We start from the raw sequence: 18,771 nt of genomic DNA on the forward strand, positions 1-18,771 counted from the left end.
TCAGCCACTCTGACCCGTCGGAAGTGGCAGCGCGCTTCTGCAGATCCATCAGAATGTCCATAAACTGAATGTGAGCAAGCTCCGCAGCGCCTTCATTTTCGGTATCTATCACCTGTGCAACGAGCTCTGGCGGCAGCATCGCCCCTCCCTTGGCAGTGACTCGCCCGCCCTTGCCCTGCTGACAGGAAGCGACCAGCTCCATATACTGCTGCATCTTCTCAGGAGCGTGTCTCTGTATTGCGTTGCGGTTCCTGTGAAGGCACTTTCCAGGGAGTCGGGATATATCCAACTCGTCCCATCTTCCTTGGCACATGAATCTCTCGGGGACGTACTTGCTCTCCATCAACGGCTGCATGAAGCGTCGGAATCGGCGCTGACGCTCACAGATCAACCACTTGTCCTGGTCCTGAATTCCAGCAGGCACCTCAACAAGGTTCGCTCTCTGGAATCTTCCTAAAGCAGTGGTCTCCTCAGCGAGGGGTCCGCTTAGAAGGGGGTACAGCAAAACTGCTATCCGGTCAAAAATGCCAGTCCGTCTGTCTGTGAGCTTGCGAGGCTTAGGGCACCACTTGCATGCCAGTGAGACAAAAGGGAGTCTGGTAGGGATGAGGGGGTACAGGTTAGGCTCGATGAGGCGCTGGCTGACAAACATCTCAGAGGAATGTACTGCCGGAAACGGAACAGGCGGCGCTTGCAGCGTCTCCATGTCCACGGTGAGCTGCTCGGCGAATAGCATTGCTATGCGATCGAGACACGCATCAGCACCAGGATTTCCCACTACTCGTCGTGCTATGTGGTTGAGGTCTTTCCAGCTGCCGAAAACTGGGTACCAGCGCAGTGCTTCACACATGGCCTCAGGAAACATCCGGTGAAGGCACAGCCACAGCCGGTATGACGCATGGTGGGCAGCTTTCCCAACGCCTCCAGATCTCAAGTCACGCACCTGGAAGGTCATCACCATCAGTTGTTGCATGACATCCGCCGTCTCTTCGGTGGTCGAATTCTCCAGGGACAGGAGCAGCAGCTTAAACTGCGCGTGGATCTGGTCCCTCACATCGGCTGCTGTTGGTTGACCGCTATATGTAACCGTCGGCCTCTTCAGTCGGGGTTCCTGTTGTGGTGTACCGGGAACCTTGAGGGGTCTGGACTTTGTCTCCTTTGTCTCCTTTACCAAAAGCTTGTATTCCGCCACCTCGGCGCGTTCCTTGCGAGACTGCACCGGCATTTGCCGAAACGCGTGGTTGGTTGCGATGTTCCACAAGGCCAGTAAGTTCTCTTCAGTATCAGTGAGTTTATCGAAGGATACTTGTGGACATCCATTCTCGCCAACCTCAAGTTGTGACGCTACCATAATGAGAATTAATCATCTATCATGTATAAGAGCTATTAGGACTCAAACATGCTGTCATCTGGGACGGTAGCATGGGTGTCTAGATTGCATAGCAATGCAACTCGCCGAGCAGCTCACCGTGGACATGGAGACTCTGCAAGCGCCGCCTGTTCCGTTTCCGGCAGTACATTCATCTGAGGATTTCGTCAGCCGGTCCAAGCTATCGAACCAGTAGTACAACGGATTCGACTGCAAAAGTCGAGATCTCGTTCGTTAACGGAGCCTCATCGAGCCTGTACCCCCTCATCCCTACCAGACTCCCTTTTGTCTCACTGGCATGCAAATGGTGCCCTAAGCCTCGCAAGCTCACAGACAGACGGACTGGCATCTTTGACCGGATAGCAGTTTTGCTGTAGCCGTTGATGGAGAACGAGTACCCGGAAGAGGGGACGAGTTGGAAATTTCCCGAGATAGTGCCTTAATAGGAGACGAGAGTCACAAGGAGAGTCACAAGAAATGCTGGAATCGGCTTCGAACACATCCTAGTTCAAAACTGGGTACAGCAACACTTTGTCCAACGCGTTGAGGATGTTGATTCGCCACCCTTGCTCGGCGTTTTCAGCTTGAGAGCCGTTGCCGTACTTATCGTGAGAGGGGATCTTCACTTGATCGATCGTCAGCATCGTTGTGTCCTTGCCATCCTCCTCAAAAGTGAGCGAGACATCTGACGCGGCGTCGTCAGCCCACTGAGCCATCCGCCACTTCATCCGTATTTTCAGCGGGGTTGACTGGTTGTCCAGACTCACATACTCTCCTTGGATGCCGCCACCGAACAGTTTGAACTTGCCCCCAACAACAGGATCAACTTCCGTCGGCGCGCCTCTCGACAGACGAAACCACTCTCGCTGACTGGTGAAGACTTCAAATAGCGTGGCAGGAGGCACACCAATTCTCTCAACGATTTGCATACTGCTCATTTTACTGTTTACAAGGATGTATTCATTCATACATGCCGCACTTATCTGGAGGTGTATGGCGCCCCTAACAGCGCACCTGGGGATGCAATCCTGGTATGCACGACATCGTGGGGGTCCCCAATCTTCATCTTTCTGCTGGATTTAGTCAGGCTAAAGACGCCCGCCGACGGCCTCGGCGGAGCCACAGGAGTTGGCTTGTTGCACGTTGCGGTTGCGGAGCAGTAGGCCTGAGAAGGCTGCACAGTCACTGCAGCAGTGAACGAGCGGGTAGGCGGAGTCAACATCAAGCTTTCCTTACGAGATACCATCTCGTTGATTACAGGGCTCATCGGATTCTCCACAGCTTGTTCTGCCACTGCAGCAGTGGACAAGCAGGTAGGCGGAGTTACTAACACGCTTTCCTCAAGCGTAGCTTTTTTGCGCCGAGGCCGGGGCGTAGGTTTGGTCGTAGCCTCGGCCTCCGAACCCGGCGCCGTCAGGTGCTTGGTTAGACTGGCTGGCGTTGGCGCGTCAGCGCACTGGGTTGGGATTCCGGGAGCAGGTCTGGCAGGCCCCATAACGGCGACATAGAGCCTGTGGGACGGGAGGGTGGAGTACTCAGCGACGCTCCGCATTGCCTGCCTGAACGTGCGGCCGGCCTTGGGGTCTATCAAGCGCCCCAGCAGCGTCGTCGTCAAGGTACTCAGCTCGCATCGGCCGGGATACATGCGATGCACGTCCTTGAAGACGCCCTGAATCTGCTCTGTGCTCTGTGACATCTGTTCTGTACTCTGAATCGTCTCGTCCGTGCTTATGCTAACGCCGAGGAGGAGCGCCGCAAGATCTGGCGCTCGCTCCTGGGGAATGTTGTAGTAGACACGGAGCAGGGTGGAGGCCAATTCGAACCAGTCCATATCCATGTCCTCCTGCCTTTTTGAACAACTGCCGAGGTGCGCCACCTTCACATTTCCTGTTTGACTGTCAACATGGATCATATCAGGTCGAATAGGGCCCACGGCACGGCCGTGGCGGTGAGCGTGGTCGATGATGTCGCCAAGATAGAACCCCAAAAGAACAAGGGCCTCCTCGTTCAGGGGGTCCAGTGGTTGGCGCTGCGGGACAAGCACTTGGGCCGTTTTCTTGTCAAACTGCAGTGGACGATCCAGAACGCTGTGGTTGCTGAGCTCGTACTGTATCTGGGTAGCTTCCCATGTGGCATGCGGAACTGCCTTCACAGGCCGGGCTGCATCGCAGAACTCGGCGCAGAACTCGGCGCGGACCTCCTTATCACGCAAATCATCCCCGCGGAATTGTGAGAGAAAGTGATCCATCAAGAGGCTCAGGCTGTTGAGGCTCGGTGAGTACTGCTTACATGTCTTCCCTGGCTCCTTCAGTGGAGCGGATTTGCAAGGGACTCCATTAGAATCTGTGTAACGGGTGCCGAGGAATACGACAGGCACTCTGTAAATCGACCTGTTGTAATCGTCGATGTCCTGGAGAATCACCTTCTTGGGGAATCCGCGCTCACGCACAGCTTCAGGCGGAAGGTCATGCTGGAGGGATGCACGGCTGATTGCCGTCTGGAGGATGCTCCGAGGTAAGGTCATCTTCCCTATTGGCGGCGTGTCGGCTAGGTCTTTGTGGACAGGTGCACTCTGTTGCAGCAGTTGGAGCAGTTTGGTCGTGCAAGCCTTTTGTCGATTCAGGGTCATCAGTTTGCTGACCTTTCCATCGGTGAAGCCAATCCACTGAGTTTGGTTAACAGGGGCAGCGCCCTCGACTGAACGCAGTTTGTTTCGGATGCCTGCGTCAGATTCCTCCACATTCAGGCCGCAGAAAAGGCTGGCAATAAGAGGTATCGCGCCTTCACCGCAGTTCTTCGGATCCCAAACAAACATAATTATGATAATTAGACCATCAATTGGAGAAGGGTATTTCAGGAACATGGGAGCTTACACTTTACATTAGTTCTGTCACCATGTTCTCATGTCTCGAAGGGAGATGGTAGATTGGACTCTACCACCTGTTAAGATATCCTGCTGATTTATGTGAACCTGCTTTCCGATTTTACCAGAAACACGGACCAAGGAGTGTTAGGATGTTGCGGGTTGTTCCATTGAATTGAGTAGCATTCATGTCTGAGCAAGACTGACTCTCTTGCAATATTCTAACGACCCGAGAATCGGTAAACTTTTCCTGTGAAGGGTGAAGCCAGAAGAAATTTTGAACCGATTAATAGCTGGTTCCGAAGTTTCCCTCAGAAAAGGTGCGTCTCGTCCTAAAGCAGGGACGGTAAAGCTTTTGATTAGAAGTACTGGGGAAGAATTTCCTCAACTGATTCTCAAACTTTTTAAATGTTCCTCAGACGGAATACGTACTGGTGCTTTGAGATGTTGGGCCTGCATTTGTAAGAAATACCAGCGATGGGGGATAATCCGCAAGTAATTCACATGTCCGAATCTCAGCTGCATAAGTTGAGACCAGTCACCCCAGTGATGTTATAGACGCCCCACCCGGTACCAGTGGATTGGCTTCTGGACAATCCGTTTTGTCTTCGTAATTGGGCTAATACCTGCAATTCATTATCGAATGTGCTCGAACAGTGTCATTTTATAGTGACTCTACTTGTTCTCCCTGCCATTCGAGACTAATCCAACCTGTGAGGATGACCAGCACTCGTTGCCTGTCTACGTTGACCCTCGTTTTCGAGCGGCCTGGATGACGTCCACGGCGAGAGTCAGTCTGAGCAGGAACAGTCCTTTGGACTACCGAATTAAAGTTCAGAACGAAAGCGCAGAATTTGCTAGTCTCTTAGCGTCTTCTGCTCTAATTGTAATGTCATATGTCAAGGAAGCGGATCATCACGCGCTTCGTTTTGTGTCAACGCTGTCACCGCGTTGTCGTCTCCCACATCCACCTCACCGCTGTTAACGGCGATCTCCACAGCGTCCGCGACCTCTCTCTCGTCCTCGAGTGGACACGTCAACTCGTCCTCATCGATAACCTCGCACTCCTCCGCGGCAACCTCCTCATCCAGAGAGACATCAGCACCCGCCACGTCGTCACATTCGGTAGTCTCCTCGATGCAAGGCAGGGATGTGATCGCCTGCACCCCACCACGCTCGGCTGCGACACTGCACAGGGCGAAGAGCAGCAACACAAATGTAATGCAGACTACCAAGAGACTGACCGTCGCAGTCATCCTCCAAAGAGCGACGACTTCAACTGGGGTTGGAATCATCGCGCCGCGCTTGGTGAACACCAGGTGCTGGAGTCGTCGAATCCAGTATGATTCCCCAGCAATGCTGGACATGAACACCCCAGCTGCCACCACATGGAAGACAGTGAACAGGATCGCCACGACTATCAGCACCACAGGGGTGTACTCGGAAGGAAAGGCTGACAGAGAAGCCGGATTGATCAACCATGGGTGGATGGAGAGGGCGCACCACAACAACCACTGAGCCAGACAAAGCCACAGGAGCGTGACCCCGACCGCGATGTCTCCGACCGCCACGAGCTCCAGGGCTCCAAGTGCTGTGCTCAGGGTCAGGAAAACGAATGCAGTTCGAGCAGCGTGCTTCCTATGAGTCAGTCTTTGGTTAAACTCAAAGGAGCTGCGTTTGAATAGCGAGGTCAACTCACTTGTGAAGTTTTTTCTGAACGCTTGCTGGAACTCCGCAGACTATGACGACGCTGCACAGCAATGACACCGAAAACAGGATGCAGCTGATGACTCCCATTGCGACGCCACCCCCCGCGGGTCTCAGTACGGTGTACACCTCTCTCAGCCAGTAGGTCCAGAAGGATGGGGGCCCATCGGTGGTAGCGTCGAAGCATCTGAGACAAAGCCCACGAATCATAAGGCCGAATGCGAAAAAATTGAACACGAGGTTCAGCGACATGGTTGCCCACGTGGTGTGCAGCACTGCAACCACTGACATCACCACAGCCAACAACACGACAGTGCCAGCAATAAATAGTCTGCCAATCAGAATGCCAAAGATTCCCGCAATCAGTAAGATCATCGACACCAACAGCAATATGTTCAGCAGCTTAAGTGTACATTTGAACTTCCTCTTCGTTTCCGCATTCACCTCAACGACCGGCGGCACCGGTTCCACGAAAACTGTAGCCATATCAACCTCTGACTCGGATGAAGTCCTCTCCGAATTCATTCGTCGAGCGCACCAAAATAAAATATGCCGGGATTCTTCATCACTTAACATTGTCACTGGCTGCTTCTTCTTCGTACCTCCGAAATTGACTTTCTAGAGGCGGAAGGCGAGTCCACAGAAATCATTTCGATAGTGGTTCTCCGGTCTTCAATGCCGAACGCTGATTTCGTAAGACGGAACTCGTCCAAATCCTCTGTAGTCAGCAGCAGAGCGTTTTCAGGGAGCAGAATGAAAGACACGACCGCGACGTAGAAAGCAGCAACCAGAACGACTCCCAATACCTGCATCCACACAGAATAAGTTTCCTGCAAACCTGGCCACCAGGTTGCTCCGCGACCGAAGGCGAGGAACATAATGAAAGTTAGGAACGAGCTGCTTGGGATCTTCATGGTGAGAAACCAGAAGAGTGAGAACTTTCTGTTGGTGACGGAGTTGAAATTGTCCCGAAGGAAGCTTACATTGCCAGCGTAGGTATGGTAGTATCTCTCTGGGATCGAGAGCCGGTTTCCATTTCGCAAGTCTGTGGTCGCGGATAGTGGCACCAGAATCAGTCCCAGCATGTACCAAATTCCAAACCCGAGCAGATACCACTGAGCCCCCGAGTCGAACCGGTCAGTGAAACCAATTGAGATTCCTAATCCAAGGATGGCTGGCAGTCCCACGGCCACTGAAAAGGCCACCATGTAGCGCATAGGTCCAATAACCGCAGTTGTGTGATGAGCGTTGAGCACCCACGCCACAAGCACGTTCTCGAGCCATGTGAATAGAACCAAAATGAAGAAGGACAAGTAGTGATCTACAATCTCAAGCCAATATATCCCCACATCTGTGACCAGAAGGAGGTTGGCAATGAAGAGACTGAGGCAAACAACCGCTGTGGTAGTTTTCCAACCGAGATTGAAGTTGCGTTTGTTCAAGCGTGAGTTGGTCAGAAGGTTGACGCTGCTCTCAAACTCACACACCAGCGTGTCCCACCCGAGAAGAATGAGCACCAAGAAGAACATAGCCGTCACAATGTTGGCCCAAGGATACGGAAGTGTGGCTAACCCAACAGGGTAGGACTTGAAGGCAAGGCCAATACCCTGGATGGGCAGGTCGCTCAGCGGCGTCGATGTCTGTTGGGAGAGAAATCCCAGCACCGAGTAGACCGCGAAGCCAGCCACCAGGGCGAAGGCCGTATCAGCGGCAATCATGACATAGGCGTCTGTGATGAAATTCTGATGGACTGGGTTGTGTGATCCTAGGGTGTACAACACAGCAGAGCCTAGACTCAAGGAGAATACCGCTTGAGTTGTGGCAGCCACCCAAGCAGTTTGATCCTGGAATGTCGACGGGTCGAAATTGGCGATGTAGGCTTTGATCCCAGTGATAGCTCCAGGTCGAGATGCCCCAATGCCAAGCAGAACAATCAAGAAAACCGCTGGCAGCGTCATGGTGACGTACATGAGTTTGCCCATTAGACGAGGTCCAATCATCACTCCCACGAATATCAAACCGTACGTTAGGCAAAGGTAACCAAATAGAGGCCAGTTGAACGCAGTTATCCCCCCATCCCGCTGAGGGTTTATCCGCAGTGAGGAATCAAAGAAGCTGTTCGCGGCTTCCAACCAGTCCTGTTCTGCCTTCGGCTGCCAAGGCAGGTCGCGCTGGAAGCAGGCGAAGAAATAGGTGAGGGACCACACCAACAGCAAGGGGTAGAAGAGACTGAGGAAGAAAGGTGCCAGCGAGCCCAAGGACATGAACCGAAGCCGCTTGTTTCCCATGGAACACCAGGCGCCTGCCATGTCAGAACGAGAGGCCTGCCCCAGTCCAAACTCTACCAGCAGCGTGGGAACAGCCACAATACAGAGGATGATAGCATACATGAGAATGAACGACAGGCCGCCTCTGCTGCTGACGATGTAAGGGAACCGCCAGATGTTGCCGAATCCCACACTGCATCCGACGATTGTGAGCCAGAATACGATCCGACTGGAGAAGGTGGGGGAGTCTGCCATGAGCTGTTCGGCGAAACAGTTCAGGCACCAAGGGTCGTGACCGGCAAATTAAATTCTCTCAAGAGGGCTTTTCAATTAACACGGACTACCAACACACTCAAGTACAGCTCGGTGGGCCTCTGAAGCCTGAGAGGGCGTGCATAGGCTCCAAGGCGTCTCCACGAGGAGTTGACTCAAGTCCTCCGCCGAAAAGGTAGCGAGTTCCAACCGCTTCTGCCAGTGCTCTCCGGAAACTAGTAACGTGTAGCACTCCTCAGCGAGACGGCGGCTGCGTACTAGGGACTTAGGAGACTCACCGTGCCTGAGGATACTCGTGCTTGAGCGCTCTAAGTGCTAGGAGAAGCGCCGCACGGCGGGCACCGACATCTGCGTTACTACAGAGGGAGAATCGCAATGAGAGGACGTGGACTTCGCAGGTAGTTTTGAATGTCTTGGCTTTTGAAAGGTGCAGTTGAAATACGCGCAGCCAGGCATCCGCTTCTGTCGTCACATGCGGCATGAACCGCTGGAGGGCAACCAGTAAGGGTACCTCGAGGGAGCCTCGTGAAGCCCTTGTGAAGAGTGGAGGTGAGATCTCAGCATCCTCATCGTATGTCGTGCACACAAAGTGACTGTACAGGCGAAGCACCTGACTCTGAATGTTAGGAACAGCTCCCAAATAATCGACCTGCAGATGCAGTAGAAGACCTCTGATAGCGGGTAGACTCAGATGGGGGTCTTTGACGAGCGGCCTTATCCAGCGAGTAACCGAATGTATCCGACACAACTGGGGTAGTCTGACGGCTGAGTAACGCGAACAATGGAGGCTCACAGATGGCTTTGACGTCCGTTTGATCCTCCTCGAACTGCAAAAGTGCATCCAGCATCAGCGCAGAGTGCTGGTCTGCGATCTCTGAGAGGATTTCTTCTCTCAGCTCGGTAAGCATGAAAGTCAACTGAGGCCGCGGCTTCAGGAACTCCGACTGCAGCGCCTTGCATATGCGCGCCTCCCAGATATCCAGCCGTCCCTCGGAATCTGGGACCTCACCTCGCAAATTCAACGCTACGACTCCCTCTATGTCTAGGTGGGGGCTCGCGCCGGCGAGGACACAGAGGGCGTCCAGAAGGCACAAAGCTCCTCGACAGGCGACTCTATGAAGGTTGTCGGTCGCAAGTCGCACAAGTACAGGTAAGTACACTGTATTCCGACTTGAGTCTCGACACAGATGCAGCACGATAAGTTCCGCAGCAAACTCCCGCAGCCAAGAGCCTACGTCCCCTCGGGTGTCTGTGGCGAAATCGAACGAAAGCTCCTGGATCAGCTGGGAGATCTCCTGGTCATCGAGACAGCCGAGCGCGCAAACCGACCATTGCATGGCGAGGGCCACCCCAGCGGTCAGGCGACATTCGACATCCGCGGAGGAGTCTCCTACAATTCGAAAGCATAGGTTGCGAATAGTGCCCGAGTCCTGCACGGTCAACAATTGAAACGGTAGTTGACAAATGCCAAGTAGCTGTCCTTGCACTACAGTTCGAAACTTCGGCAATGCTCTTGTCAGAAAGTCCATTACCGAAGGAGGGACTTGCTGGAGCCGTTTCAATATCGCTTGCAAGCACAATGCGGCCGCCTGTTGCACTGGTGCATAGGGATGCAGTAAGCCCTCTTGCACCGCTTGAACTACAACGTCGGCCTCGTATTGCATGCAGAATACCCTCGAGGTAGATACGGCAGCCATGACCTCTAAACTCGCGGCGCGTAGTTCCTGCCCGCCTCTACCACGGAAGCCTCGCTCCTTCTCTATACGTCGGGATATGGCCAAGACGTCAGCCTGAGCCTTGGTATCCAAACGGCTGACAGTCTGATCCAGTACAGACACAGTAGATCTGATACCTACAAGACATCCATGTCGTCGGAATGGAGACGGATCACACCAAAACAAGGCACAGTACTGCCGAAGTATCCGCACCACCACCTCCTCGGTGGGCCGGACTATGCCTAGTAGTTTCACAAGCAGGTGGCCGCTGTCCTCTCTCACAGCAGCCACCGGATGTAGCATCCGATCACGAACGACAAAATCGAGAAGCGGGGCAGTCGGCAGCATACCTGCCACCAATGGCGTTAGCGACCGAAAAGCCTGAGACCGAGGGCCCACCGACGTAAAGTTAACCAGCTGCAGCAGGTTTATCATCATCTCGTCCGACGTGCCACGGTAGCCGACAAGTGCCTGCAATGCGGCGGCACCTCCTCGGCGAGTGCAAAGCTCCACTGAGAGCAATGCAGCTTTCAACGTGAGGTGTAAACAGAAGTCGTAATGGAAATCGACTACGCGACGGGGGCAGTATCGGGATAGAGACCACAAGAGGCAGAGTGCTCCATCCCGGACACACTGCGTAGCCGGATCCACGTCGTTTAACAAGGCCTCGCCTACGACAACCAGCAGACGTTCAACGTACTCATCCAGCAGCCCGATTTTGCACAGCAGCGACAGGCAAAGCAGCTCGCCGTTCAACCCCACATAGGTGCTCTTGGTCGTGGGTACGAACTCCGCCCGGCTAAAAACGAAGTTGGCGACCTTAGAGCCTGTGGGCCAGTCCAGGCACCTCACGACTCGGGCGACACCCTTGGCGGCACTCCACCTCACAACCAGAACGGGGTCTCGGAGGTCCTCCAACAGCACCGTCAACGCCGCCTCCAGTGCTGCTGGCTCCGCAGAAGAGTCAGCTTTGCTGGTTAGCCTTAGGCAGGTTACACGGGAGAGACAGGCCGCTCGAAGTTTCCTCGAGGAGTACGGCGACTTTGAATGGTCCCTCATGAGCAAGGACGCCAGCTCAGCCAGTATGGACCCAGCCGGAGACATATGCAGCTTGAGCGTCTCCGACAGGCACTCCAGTCGGCATCTCGCCTCGTCGTCGAATGCGGAAGGCGCGTGGGCCGCCAATATTCTAGTGGTGGCTGCCAACCAGTCGTCGACCGGGGAGTCGGACCGCATGAAGTAGCGGCGAAAAAGCTGCTATGAGACTGCAGATGTGCCTACATGAGCTGAAGTCGACCTGACAATGGCGAGAGGATCAGACGCCATCAATTCCAGCAAACCTTCCATGCTTTCTGAAGGAAGCAGTGTAGCCAATGGAAAAGGAAGCAAGAGCAGGTGATAAAGCCACCACATCAAGAAGACATGAACTCTCCACAGGCCTTCCGCTACATACAGCTGGAGCTCCGTTGTCGTCATGATCCACAGTGGGTTATCTGTGCACAGCGCTGGACGACGACGTTTCCTTGCCTCTGCCGTCGCCTGAAGCAGCTTTGCAACTAGTGGCATCGACGACGGGTCCCGTGGCAAGAGCAGACTCAGTCTGGCATGCTTCCTAACAGACCCCAGGCCATGAAGGAATCTGGCCCATTCCACCATCAAAGCCTGCATGAAGATTTCGCCGTTCCACATGTCATCTTGCAAGGCATCCAGCAAGCAGCGCATGCCTAAGGCCACCATTGACGGGGCGTCTCCGTCGAGCAACTGAGGAGCCTCTCGGTATGGTTTGAGGAGGTCAAGACAACAGGATATGGACTCGTTAACAACTTGCACATTCTCCGACTTCCACCCATTTTTGACGATTGCAAGAGAAGCATCTGCTGCTTGTTGCAACTGGGCGTTAAATTGACTTCTCTCTCTGAAGGGAGCTGCTTGTGCACCGCAATGCATGCTTTTTAGATGTTTTTACAGAAGACATCTACTGGAGCCACTGCGCAGTTGAAAACCTAAAACCGGGACCGACGACCAGCACAGCGTGATAGCCCGCAGCCAGCGCTGCCTCGCAGTTCAGCTGGTTATCGTCGATGAGGACCACCTCATGGTTGGGTACTTTGGCATCCTTGCATATGAGCTTCAAGTGCTCATTCTTGACGCAGGGTTCAACGTCTGGGTAGAAGGCGAAGACACCTTTGATTGGCCATTCGTCATTGTCGGGGTTTTTAGCGTGGACAGCTCGCACGAGCCTCTTACCCGCCAACTTCCGAACTCCGTTTTTATCAACCTGAGCAAACCGTTCGTCGTTGTGAGTAGCAACGTACACGGGAAGATCGTTTTGATGCGCCCAACGCGCGAGCGAAATCGCGTCTGCGCTCAGATGTGTAGCCAGCTCTGCGATGGAATTCTCGGAAGCGCCGCCTCCAACAGACTTATCCAGTAGAGTCGAGTCGAAGTCAATCACGATTACACTAATAGTATGCTCCTGCAGTTGGCCTATGAAATTATCAAAGGTCTGAACAGGTTTGAAGTCCACCACCTGCCGTTCCTGCACCGACCGCAGAACGGCCTCATCAAGCTTCTCTGGGTTTCTAATTAACCCAAGAAGCGCGACTCCGTGGAGGGATCTCTTCGGTTTCGAATGTCGCAAAAGCATATGAAATCTCAATTAACACACAGTACAACATGTTCTCATAATCCTGATAACCGGACCAGGTGGGTATATCAAATCTCAATTAACACAGCACCGTTCTCAAAAACCTGATAACCGGACCAGGTGGTATCCCAAAATCGCCGAAAGAGTTTGGAACCACGTCGACCCAGCAAGAACGAGGTAGTACGCTAGGTTTTGATCTTCCCAGATGGCGCAATTGCCAAGGCCAGTCATGTTAAACAACAATGACGGCAACAGCAATATCATGGCTGTTAGTCCACAATCTTCAGGTCGTGCAAATTTCGATGCCTGTTCATAAACAACGCCAATGACGAGACAGTCGATTAGTTGCAGAATGGAGGGCAGCAAAACTCTCCGGTTGGAATCTTTCACGCGTAGGCTGGCAGTATCCAAGAGAGGCTCACTGCACACGTAGTTGAACCAGAAAGTGCTTGCTCCCTGGGCCGCAAACGTACAGACCACCAAAGGCAACAATGCAGGCAGAGATATGTGAGGGTCCATCGATCAAATGGTCCTTTTCGTTCGTTGTTTACGATCTATGGCTCAGTAGCCTACACACTACACAATACGGCGAACCGCGTGGTAAGAAAGCACTACAACCAGCATCGACGATATTTGCCCTCCAGTTACGGCAAAATAGTAGGCCATGTTGCGACCTTCCCAGACTACGCTATTGTAAACGCCAGTCATGCAGAACAGCATCGATGGTGAAAGTAGCAGAAGGGCCACGACTGCAGTATCAACTGGAGTGGACTGGCGAGCCAGTTCGTAGACAACTCCAATTACAGAAGTTTCAACCAGTTTCAATGCCGCAGAGCGCAATATTTTTCCGTTCATGTCTTTCTCTTTGCAACAATCGAACGAAGTAGATCCGAACGCCTTAGGCACGAGCCTAGTCCACCACATTGAGCAGGCAATCTCAGCGCAGATCCAGGAGATGATCCACGGAAGGAAGGCTGGAAGCGTCAGTTCAACCATCGGCAACAATTATTCTATTTTTTTTGCGATTTGTTGCCCCACGCGTACGGAAATCTAATGCTGCGCCCTTCATCATACGCAGAGCCCCCCGTACATTTGCTTTCGATCTTCAGTGTCAAACTGCCTTTTGCAGCTGGAGACGACGCAGCAGTTGGAGAAGCGCCAATGACGGATACGGTTCAAGCTCCGAAGGCGTCTAAATACGAACTGCTCCCAGGCGTTCGTGGTAAGCCGCCAATTTACCCTCCTCGAAGGTCAAAGACGAAAAGTGAGCTCTCTCTAAAGAAGGAGCACCGGCCTACTAGAAAAAGAAGTTCCGAAAAAGCAACAACAATCGCCACTGAAATAATCTCGGATCCAGAAAAGATGTTTGTTATCGACCCTATCCCATTCGTGTACCACAACTCCTGGGATCCCAAACTGATCTTCAATTCGTGGCCTGAATTCTGGAGGGAGATAAAGTTCACTGAACCGACCGCCACTCATGACGAAGAGGACGCTCACGTCGAGCACGGCGCGTCTGAAAGGTCAGATCTCACTCGTCAGCTCCGCTTGGTGACTAGAGCCCTGACGGCGACGCGAGAGCCTCTGACCTTGCTCCGTAAACACAACCAAGGGACTGATCGAACCGTCGTTCGGGTCAAACACAGCCAAGGTGTTGCTGAGTACAATTGGCCACTGCTGCCAGATGACACACCTTCCTTTCTATGGACGACCGGAGATGTGGAGAGCTTGCGACTGCCCCAGGACTATGGAGTTTTCTCAGTGTGGAACGTCCCCGCCACAGGAGAGATGGCTGTCAGGCAGGAGACTCCTCATTCGTGCCTAACCTGCGCACTCCTCCCGGACAGAATTCTTTACCTGGAGCGATCACCCAGCCAGCGGACCCAGTGGCGCCTCCAGCACTCTCCAGGAAGGAAATCGCGTTTGGAAATAGCTCGAAGAATTTCCGGTGGCGGAATTATCGTTGACCGAGTGAAAAGCTGGTTCGCACCTGAGCTGGAGAGAGGTTCGGTACGCACCACGGTCGTCTGTCAAGCCAAGGGCCAACTGCAACTCCAAATTCGCGAGAGCCATCCTGGGTTCCCCTCGCTACGCTACGATTTGGTAGAGAACGACATTCATCTGTTGTGCCGGAGGGAAGGCAATTGGATCAGTGTTGCGAAGACAAGCCTCCACCCCGACCAGGCCGACCTTCTACTGCAAGGCATAGATGACTCCGAGCCTTTAGCGTACAAGTTTCCCCATCTAAAAGCAGCGTGCCACGAACTTTGAGCTACTCCACATATCAAAAGCCAAGCTTTGTAGCCGTCAACAGCCCTTTCTCGACGATCTCGAACGTGTCTGGGGAAAGCTTCTCGCTTTGAATCAGACGCAGCTGCTGAACCATTCGCCTGGCAAAGCTCGGCGCCAAACGCGAAAAGTTGATCAATTGAGAGGCCAGCCTCGCTCCAAGCTGAGGATTAACCCGATCAATCTCGATGCAGGCTTTGGCAATCAGCTCGTAGCCTCCCGGCGTATGGAAACCGTGATGGGTAGCGGAGAACTGCAGCAATACGGCTCGCAATCTGAATGAACATAGCATTGGGCGACCCACCTGTTGGGGTTCAACGACCCCTTGAAATCCGTATGCTCCATGAGCTGTCTGACGATGTCAATGAGACAAGGCGCCCGACACGAGGCTTGCACTGCGAACCACTTATCGACCACGAGCGCGTTTCCAGCAGCCAGTGCGTAGAAGTCGGCTATCGCAAGGTCCTTCTCAGCGAATTGTGGCAAGCCACATAGGGCAGAGAAGCAACACAGTCGCTCAGTCATGGAAGCGCAGCTGTCATAGTGCTCCTTGAGCATTGTTGCGACCCTCTGCGATTCTTCGGAGGCCAGATAGCCGAGACAGGTGCATAGAAGGGCTCTACGGCCAATTTGCTCCATAGTGGGCTGAAACGGTAGCTTGCCAAGTTCCGATCGAAGCTCCAGGTATTTTGCCATCAAGGCATCTTTGTGCTTGGCGCCGATTGCCACTACAAATAGTCTACGAACCTTGTCTGCCATGATTGGATCTCGGTTGGTTGAAATTTCCTCTAGGAGCTCAGAAACACTCGGTGGTGTAAGGCACGTTCCTTGGAATTCCTTATCCTCACTGTCGGCATTCAGAAGGGAGTCAAAGGCAGTGTGCACTATGGGGTCAATCTCCGGCAAAGGCCTGCCTTCCAGTGCTGCATGGTACCATTCCACCAGAGTTTTAGAGTAGAGGGAGCGGCTGGCAGACCACTGATTGTAGGGATCTTGGTCATTCGCCATCAGGAACGCGAGATCCTCCAGAGTCTGTGCAATTTGCAACTTCACAGGGGCACTGAAATCTCTCAAAACGCTGAGAACCAAGTCATCCGGAACGTTCGCGACAGTGAACTCCTCGGAGGCGGTTTTAAGCTCGAACACTTGTTCAGGCAGGACATCCTTACCGGAGTTCCTCCCTAAGAATCCAACCCGCACAGGAATGTGAAGCGGTTCCACAGCTTCATTTGTATCAGGGAAGGATTGGGTCATCTTAAGCGTCAGGACACCGGCATCTACACGACTCTCTACAGCTACGGTAGGAGTATAAGCTGTGGAGTACCAACGGCCGAACTGATCAAGATTGACGCCGTTGGCGTCGGCCATAGCAGCTCGGAAGTCGTCACAGGTAACAGCACGGCCGTCGAACCGCTCGAAGTAGAGGTCAGTGCCCTTGCGGAAGCCATCCTTGCCCAACAGAGAGGCATACATCCGGATAACCTCTGCGCCCTTCCAGTAGACAGTGACAGTGTAGAAGTTGTCCATGGCGACGTAAGATTCCGGCCGAATAGGATGGCTCAAAGGACCACAAGCCTCAGCGAACTGGCGTGTCTTTATCAACTGCACGTTCTTAACTCTTGTCATCCCGCGCGACGTCAAGTCCGCCGAGAACTGTTGGTCCCGGTAAACGGTAAGGCCTTCTTTCAAAGTGAGCTGGAACCAGTCTCTGCATGTAACTCTATTGCCGGTCCAATTGTGGAAGTACTCATGGCCAACAACACCCAAGATCCGGTCGTAGTCGTTGTCGGAGGATGTCTTCGTGGAGGCCAACAGCAGGCTGGTGTTGAAGATGTTGAGGCCCTTGTTCTCCATCGCCCCCATATTAAAGTCGGCGACAGCCACCACGTGGAAGACGTCTAGATCGTAGATGCGACCAAATTCCTTCTCGTCCCACTCGAAAGCCTTTTTAGCAGATTCCAGAGCCCACTCAAGCTTCGCAACATCATCGCCCTGAGCCCACAGAATGATATCCACCGGTCTACCGTCAGGACGTACGTGCTGAATGCACTTCGACTCAAGTTTGCCAGCAACCACCGCGACCAAGTAGCTCGGCTTGGGCCAAGGGTCCTCGAAGACAGCCTCGTGACGTCCGTCATCGAGATCCCGACGAGAGATCTTGTTGCCGTTGGAGAGAAGCACTGGACATTCGGTTTTGCTGGCCCTCAAGGTCACGTCAAAGAGACACATTACGTCGGGACGGTCAAGGAAGGGGGATATTCGACGGAAACCCTCTGCCTCGCACTGAGTGGTGTAGATACCATCCGAGAGGTAGAGTCCCATCAGCTGTTTGTTTGCTAGAGGGTTGATGATAACGCAAGTATCGACAACGACACTTTCGCCAACCTTCACCGGCAGTAGATCCTTGGAAATTACGATGTTAGAACCAGATCCAGGAACGTCAAAGTCAGTTCCTCGCACTAACTCGCGCCCAGCCACCTTCAGGGCCCCGATTTCCTGAAAGTCCTCTCCGTCGAGGCGGAGCTCCAATGGCGCGCCGCTTACCTCCATGCGAACTACAGTCAGGGAGCTCCGCACCTGGGTAGCTTCCGGTGCCAGATCCAGCTGGAGGGAGGCCTTGGTAATCGCGTAGTCGGAAGGTTTGTAGTCTTTGCGTAGAACCTCCGTGGGGGTCGTCGTAAGGGTGACCTCAGTAACAGTTTCTGTCGAAGTCATGCAGATTTCGTTTATGCACAATATACGTGGTGGCACCCCACGAATGCTTTACTTTCTCCGAACACGTGATAGGATAATAAGAACCGCCGTGATAAAGAGTCCGGCGGTCCAGGTGCAGAGAACTGATGACGTCAGCGTCACTCCGAAAATCCACATCGCGCTGCTGTCTTCCACAAAAGCGAACAGGCGATCCAATAAATGCGCCCCAAAGGAAGGTTCTTCGGCAGTTGGCAATATTGCCGGCTGCGCAATCTGCACAGGCGTTGGTTTCACACTTGTAGTCCGAGGAGGTGTCGAACCCACAGACGTAGATCTTGGCGCGGAGGTGCTGCTGGTCGTTGTCTTGAGACGCCTTATGGCATCCATGTCGTAAAGGGCATCGTAGAAACTTGCTTTTACCAGCGCTATATGCAAAAGAAATCTCATTTGATATTTTTTCGCTCCGCCGAAGCGAAAACGCTCTATGCAAAAAGGGCTAACAGCACCACACCGGTCACCACAGCCACAAAAGGAAACCATACGAAGAAGGCATACTTAGGTTTCACCCACTTACCTTGAGTGAGTATCCGCCAAGCCACGTCGACCTGCCCCCAGTCCTCTCTACCCTCGTACTTCATGAGGTTTAGCGCTCGAGCGACATGGTGATGGCAGTTGTTGGAGCAGATGTTGTGGTTCCTCCGAGAGAAGTCCTCGTCAGCACGGTCGAGGGCTCCGTCGAAATCCTTGGCGAGATCAACATCCAACTGCCAGTAGCGGAGGGGCTTGCAGAAGGCCATGTTTCCCACACCAATTGTCAGATGGCCTTGGAAGTCATGCACAGCTCCGAGAGCATCCGTGAGTCCAGTATGCCCCACCACTGGGGCGATCTGAGTAACCAATGGCAGCTGCGTCCATGCAATGCTGTATGGAGGTGGCATGCGATAAAA

General features: G+C 53.4%; 12 protein-coding genes across 15 annotated transcripts; 1 reads left to right on the plus strand and 11 right to left on the minus strand.

Annotated features, from left to right (window-relative positions):
* On the minus strand, positions 1-1,351 carry KVP17_003766 (uncharacterized protein; the record flags this gene model as incomplete). Of its 2 annotated transcripts, none has more annotated exons than XM_068521397.1 (1): positions 1-1,351. In XM_068521397.1, a coding segment is annotated over one exon (1,351 nt), but the record flags the coding sequence as incomplete, so codon positions are not given. The 2 variants fall into 2 exon arrangements, with proteins under 2 accessions (XP_068375695.1, XP_068375694.1); XM_068521396.1 differs by having other exon boundaries at positions 9-1,351.
* A 521-nt stretch (positions 1,352-1,872) lies between these two features.
* Positions 1,873-2,307, minus strand: KVP17_003779 (uncharacterized protein; the record flags this gene model as incomplete). Its single annotated transcript, XM_068521416.1, has 1 exon — positions 1,873-2,307. The coding sequence occupies one exon, from the start codon at positions 2,305-2,307 to the stop codon at positions 1,873-1,875; it is 435 nt and encodes a 144-aa protein (XP_068375714.1).
* A 41-nt stretch (positions 2,308-2,348) lies between these two features.
* Positions 2,349-4,184, minus strand: KVP17_003795 (uncharacterized protein; the record flags this gene model as incomplete). Its single annotated transcript, XM_068521436.1, has 1 exon — positions 2,349-4,184. One exon carries the CDS (start codon positions 4,182-4,184, stop codon positions 2,349-2,351), a length of 1,836 nt encoding a protein of 611 aa, XP_068375734.1.
* Positions 4,185-5,131: 947 nt separating this feature from the next.
* Positions 5,132-6,425, minus strand: KVP17_003784 (uncharacterized protein; the record flags this gene model as incomplete). The annotated part of the gene is made up of 2 exons (XM_068521422.1): positions 5,132-5,903; positions 5,932-6,425. 2 exons carry the CDS (start codon positions 6,423-6,425, stop codon positions 5,132-5,134), a joined length of 1,266 nt encoding a protein of 421 aa, XP_068375720.1.
* A 92-nt stretch (positions 6,426-6,517) lies between these two features.
* On the minus strand, positions 6,518-8,461 carry KVP17_003777 (uncharacterized protein; the record flags this gene model as incomplete). Its single annotated transcript, XM_068521414.1, has 1 exon — positions 6,518-8,461. The coding sequence occupies one exon, from the start codon at positions 8,459-8,461 to the stop codon at positions 6,518-6,520; it is 1,944 nt and encodes a 647-aa protein (XP_068375712.1).
* A 75-nt stretch (positions 8,462-8,536) lies between these two features.
* KVP17_003789 (uncharacterized protein) lies at positions 8,537-12,141 on the minus strand (the record flags this gene model as incomplete). 2 transcript variants are annotated; one of them, XM_068521428.1, is made up of 4 exons in its annotated part: positions 8,537-8,729; positions 8,758-9,244; positions 9,273-11,448; positions 11,476-12,141. In XM_068521428.1, 4 exons carry the CDS (start codon positions 12,139-12,141, stop codon positions 8,537-8,539), a joined length of 3,522 nt encoding a protein of 1,173 aa, XP_068375726.1. The 2 variants fall into 2 exon arrangements, with proteins under 2 accessions (XP_068375726.1, XP_068375725.1); XM_068521427.1 differs by lacking the exons at positions 8,537-8,729; positions 11,476-12,141 and having other exon boundaries at positions 9,103-11,430.
* Positions 12,142-12,169: 28 nt separating this feature from the next.
* Positions 12,170-12,841, minus strand: KVP17_003792 (uncharacterized protein; the record flags this gene model as incomplete). The annotated part of the gene is made up of 1 exon (XM_068521433.1): positions 12,170-12,841. The coding sequence occupies one exon, from the start codon at positions 12,839-12,841 to the stop codon at positions 12,170-12,172; it is 672 nt and encodes a 223-aa protein (XP_068375731.1).
* A 96-nt stretch (positions 12,842-12,937) lies between these two features.
* Positions 12,938-13,360, minus strand: KVP17_003793 (uncharacterized protein; the record flags this gene model as incomplete). Its single annotated transcript, XM_068521434.1, has 1 exon — positions 12,938-13,360. The coding sequence occupies one exon, from the start codon at positions 13,358-13,360 to the stop codon at positions 12,938-12,940; it is 423 nt and encodes a 140-aa protein (XP_068375732.1).
* A 57-nt stretch (positions 13,361-13,417) lies between these two features.
* Positions 13,418-13,837, minus strand: KVP17_003769 (uncharacterized protein; the record flags this gene model as incomplete). Its single annotated transcript, XM_068521400.1, has 1 exon — positions 13,418-13,837. The coding sequence occupies one exon, from the start codon at positions 13,835-13,837 to the stop codon at positions 13,418-13,420; it is 420 nt and encodes a 139-aa protein (XP_068375698.1).
* A 165-nt stretch (positions 13,838-14,002) lies between these two features.
* Positions 14,003-15,112, plus strand: KVP17_003775 (uncharacterized protein; the record flags this gene model as incomplete). Of its 2 annotated transcripts, none has more annotated exons than XM_068521411.1 (1): positions 14,003-15,112. In XM_068521411.1, one exon carries the CDS (start codon positions 14,003-14,005, stop codon positions 15,110-15,112), a length of 1,110 nt encoding a protein of 369 aa, XP_068375709.1. The 2 variants fall into 2 exon arrangements, with proteins under 2 accessions (XP_068375709.1, XP_068375710.1); XM_068521412.1 differs by having other exon boundaries at positions 14,204-15,112.
* A 13-nt stretch (positions 15,113-15,125) lies between these two features.
* Positions 15,126-17,845, minus strand: KVP17_003781 (uncharacterized protein; the record flags this gene model as incomplete). Its single annotated transcript, XM_068521419.1, has 2 exons — positions 15,126-15,405; positions 15,435-17,845. The coding sequence occupies 2 exons, from the start codon at positions 17,843-17,845 to the stop codon at positions 15,126-15,128; spliced, it is 2,691 nt and encodes an 896-aa protein (XP_068375717.1).
* Positions 17,846-18,306: 461 nt separating this feature from the next.
* KVP17_003774 (uncharacterized protein) lies at positions 18,307-18,762 on the minus strand (the record flags this gene model as incomplete). The annotated part of the gene is made up of 1 exon (XM_068521410.1): positions 18,307-18,762. One exon carries the CDS (start codon positions 18,760-18,762, stop codon positions 18,307-18,309), a length of 456 nt encoding a protein of 151 aa, XP_068375708.1.
* Between the last annotated feature and the right edge of the window lie 9 nt (positions 18,763-18,771).

This window comes from the organism of the source record quoted next (assembly GCF_019968985.1).
Source record: "MAG: Porospora cf. gigantea B chromosome Unknown PgB_NODE_29_length_65794_cov_127.204, whole genome shotgun sequence".
NCBI lineage: Eukaryota > Apicomplexa > Conoidasida > Eugregarinorida > Porosporidae > Porospora > Porospora cf. gigantea B.